This window comes from Helianthus annuus, chromosome 14 (assembly GCF_002127325.2).
Source record: "Helianthus annuus cultivar XRQ/B chromosome 14, HanXRQr2.0-SUNRISE, whole genome shotgun sequence".
Classification (NCBI taxonomy): Eukaryota; Viridiplantae; Streptophyta; class Magnoliopsida; order Asterales; family Asteraceae; genus Helianthus; species Helianthus annuus.
In genome coordinates, this window is record NC_035446.2 from 57,246,770 (window position 1) to 57,251,026 (window position 4,257).

At 36.6% G+C, this 4,257-nt stretch overlaps 1 protein-coding gene and 1 pseudogene across 1 annotated transcript; one reads left to right on the plus strand and one right to left on the minus strand.

Moving 5' to 3' along the window:
• Positions 1-1,368: 1,368 nt before the first annotated feature.
• Positions 1,369-1,489, minus strand: LOC118487111 (annotated as a pseudogene).
• Positions 1,490-3,186: 1,697 nt separating this feature from the next.
• On the plus strand, positions 3,187-3,801 carry LOC110906658. The gene has a single exon (XM_022151761.1). The coding sequence runs from the start codon at positions 3,187-3,189 to the stop codon at positions 3,799-3,801; it is 615 nt and encodes a 204-aa protein (XP_022007453.1).
• The last annotated feature ends 456 nt before the right edge of the window (positions 3,802-4,257 follow it).

Below are 4,257 nucleotides of genomic sequence, written 5' to 3' on the forward strand. Positions count from 1 at the left end.
AGAGGATCATATCAATTTATGACAAATCACTAGTACCATTGAGTTATAAACACTTTAAGTTCTAAACAATTCACTTAGATTGTCAGTATACTTATCTACTTAAATTCTTACATAAAATTCAACTAATTCTAGATACGAGATTTAGTGTTTTAAGCACTTAACTTATTCGTGTGTCCCACCTCAGAATATACTCCCGTATCAAGATTCTCTAGATTCAGTCTTACATGTGAATATGCTATAATCATATTTGTACTCTGGGTTAATACGAGACCTTGAGAGCTCAGATATGAACTACCGTTCAGTCAAAGAGATGAAGGCAAAATAGAGCAAGGAAAACAACTTAGGCATATTGCATTCTAAACACTCACCAAATGTGATCCATAATGATAAATGCTCATATACTAGGGCTTTACAGCAGGTAATGATGAACTGATACATCATACGGAAGAACTAGTAAACTCGATATAATCATGAGTTAATTCATTAAATATGGTGTAGATATTTAGGTTGCTTTAAACATGGACAACTACGGATAAGGGAAAGTGACCCTATTACCCCGCCAGCGGCTGCCGCCCCTGGGACCCCGCTACCAGGGGCGCTGCCCCCGGACCCCGCCAAGATCGTAAAACGCAATGACTAAATCAAAAACCCAGATCGGTAAAATGAAATTAAAGAATTTCTACATGGATCGAAGTGATTTCTTCAACAATTGACGAATTTTGAATGATTGAAACACTTACCAGCCCTCGAATCGAACGAATCGAGTGATTATCTTCAAAATCACCGGAAAAAAAACGAGATTTTGTATGAAATTGAACTGAGTTTTCTTCAAAAAAGCTGAAGAATACGTTGATCGGGTGTTTGAATCATTGATTGGTGATGAAAATCGCACTATAATGTAGTGATTATTAAGATAGAAAGTGAAGAAATGGTTGAAGATGGTGGGTTTTGAAAATGGTGGGTTTTAAAAATGGTGGGTTTTGAAGTTACTGGGTTTTAAAAAGGAAGTAGAAATGGTTGGATTGACTAAAATACCCTTTTTCTTTATTTTAAATGTTGCCACATGTCCTAATCTTATTGTTTCCTACACTTCCTAGCCAAAATAAACTTCCTATTTGATCTTTTCCCTTATAATATATGTCACAATTTTATGAGTTCAAAGTTATTTTCCCCATTTTACTTATTTTATTTTTTCGTATTTGTTTCTTAATTTAAAATTTTAAAATATAAAAAGAGTAACTTATACATAATTTCATACATATTTTAAAATATCATTTTATGATTTCTAAATCTTAATTAAGAATTATTTCATATTTCTTTTATTGAATTTGTGTAATAGAATGATTTCTAACCTAATAGTTTATGAATGGGTTGCAACACAAGAACTTCCTAGGAGGTCACCCATTCTAGTAATATACTGTCGTCCAAACACGTTTACCTGCGAAGTTCTGATGGGATCCGGTGCATTAGTGCTGGTATGATCCCAACCGCTCGCATACTGGGAAAGATGTTTGAAGCAGATACGATGTTGTACTATAAAAGATGCAACAACTTTTTGGCAATGGAATGGCGCAGGGGATTCAACCATTCACGGTACGTAACCCCGATTGGAACTAGACTCCACTGAATGCATCCCTGAAACAAAAGTATTACCTTGGCTCAATTGGATCCATTATATAAATTAACTGTTTTTTGTGGTGATTCGTCCTTAATCGCATCACAACTCGAGACGCATTGCTAATCAGAAATATTTCAAAACCCACAGCCTTGTTTCCCTTATGTAACACCCGCCAAGAAACTATCGACCACCTATTGATTACATGTGATTTTGCAAGGTATATATGGCTGCAGATTTTCACTTGGATAAAGGTCTCCATGCGGAGGTTCCCAGGGCCAGCTCCATAGGCTTGGTAACCTAGGCACGGGCCTAGGGTCAAAAAAAAAAAAAAAAAGGGGGCCTCCGAATTTTTAGAAAGTTTTTATATATAGACATATAGTTATATGTATCAAATATTGTTTGGCAAAAAAAAGGCCAAGTTTGAAAGTTCATTTCGCCTTGATTTCCAGCTATTACAACACAACCACCATCGACCTAATCATCATTATTTAGCGGCCTAAAGCCCCAAAACGTTCCCAATTCCCATAGCAACCTGCTTTCAATTTCTAGGCTATCGGCTATCACTAGGCGAAAAAGTAAGGGTAATCACCCATGGCGTCTGGATTGGAGGAGAGTTTGTCGGCGAAATTAGGGCCCCCACTTTATAATTCGCTTAGGGTCTCCAAAAATGTAGGAACGGCCCTGGAGGTTCCTACTCAGTGTTGTGGAACTTTTTGAATTCATTCGCTCGCATCAGACTTGAAAAGCCAAAAGAAAAGCGACGTATCTTATCTTACCCACAACCTGCTGGTTGATTTGGAGAACACGAAACGAGCTCATTTTCAAAGGCGTTAACTGCTCCTTTTCAAGAATCGTCAGTGAGATCAAATCATGCTCTTACCTATGGATACGTTCGAGGGCCAAAGTGCAGGAGTTGGATTGGGCGAAGTGGAGAAGTTTTGATTTTAAAACGTTCCCAATGTAATCAGTATATGGTTCCTAATGTCGTAAACACATGGAACCTTTTATCTTTCATTTACTTCGTGTACTTTGCATTTTCACGCTTGAGAAACTTGCTTAAGCTTTGATAATAAAACAGCCGTTCAAAAAAAAAAAAAAAAAACTAATTGAATGAAAAGCAAATTTGTAAATGATTATGTTTTCAATATCCTTTTCTCAAAATGCAACTTACCAATGTAAATGCATATATTTTAAGAAAGCCACACAGGATGATACAATGGTTGATGCCCACTTGTGCGTATGTTGTGGGAATAAGATTATTTTATCTACGGTATATGATCCAAACCATTACGCTACAGACGTTTATTGACTTATTATTATTAACATAAAATATACCATTGTTTATAACGTGGAAAATCCATAAGCCTTTATATATTTATGTAAGTTTAATGGCGGCTCATTGGCCACTACCAACTCTTTGCTAAAGTCAAACAGCCGTTTTATATATATCCAACACAACAATGTCCTAATTTTTCTCAAACAGTTTTGCATACATAAACCAATTACAGAAAAGAAGGGGAAAACACAAATCAAACCTCATATATATCTCTATCTCACACATATATAATATGGGAAATCTAATAGGTACTTGTTGCATGGCAAGCAAAGAGTCTTTTGTGAAAGTTATATATTGGGAAGGGAACACCAAAACCCTAACTGGGAGAAGAAGATTAGCTGGCGAGATCATGTTTGAGTTCCCAGAAAGCATGGTGTGTGATGCCGATCGCTTCTTTATCGGCCACGCGATACCAGCTTTGGCCATTGATGACCAGCTCATTCCCGGCAAAACCTATCTCGTTCTTCCACTTGATATCTTCTCTACCGAGATCCTCTCAGTTTCTTCCATATCTGCCTTTGTTGCGCTGAACCATAGGCGTACTGCAGCCGATCTCAAGGATGGTCCTTTAGAGTACATAAATGGATCAAATGGGAGTATTTTGATGAAGGTGAAACCTGAGTTTATGGCAAGACATCTTAGTTGTAGAGGTGGTCATGGTAATGATCAAGAAAATGATGTTACAAGCATTCATGCGCCTACTAGTTTGTGTAGTACGCCTGAGTTACAGAAGGAGTATAAGCAGTTGGTTAGATCTAAGGATCAAACATGGTCACCTAATCTTGATACCATTTCAGAAGCTAATAAAATTAGGTATTCTCCTTATAGAATCATAGGGTTGGAGTAGCAATAGACAAGACTGGATCATCAATGGTATCTTTCTGATGAATTCATCAATTCTTTATTCTTTTAATTGTTTATTTATCGTATTATAAGTATGTGGATATAATTTTATTTAACTTGTTTATGTAACTATATTGTATATTCTATTTGTATTCATTGATTATTTATTGTATTATAAGAGGAGGAGGGGTGGTTCACTAGTGATAGTTTCTATCACTCCCACTATCCAATCAAATCATACCATGTCAGCACTCAATATTCTATCACTAGTGATAGAAATGTAGGGGGGTGGTATCACTAGTGATGGGATTCCAGTGTACAATTATTAATGCACAATATACAAGATACACATTCATCACCAAAGTTTTTCAACGCGTTATATATATAACGAATGATACTCTATCACTCGTTATGGAAGGGCCGGCGGCGGTGTTCCACGAGTGATAGAAATGTATCACGG

Coding starts and splice junctions, on each gene's coding strand:
- LOC110906658 (XM_022151761.1), top strand. CDS start 3,187: ATGGGAAATCTAATAGGTACTTGTTGCATGGCAAGCAAAGAGTCTTTT.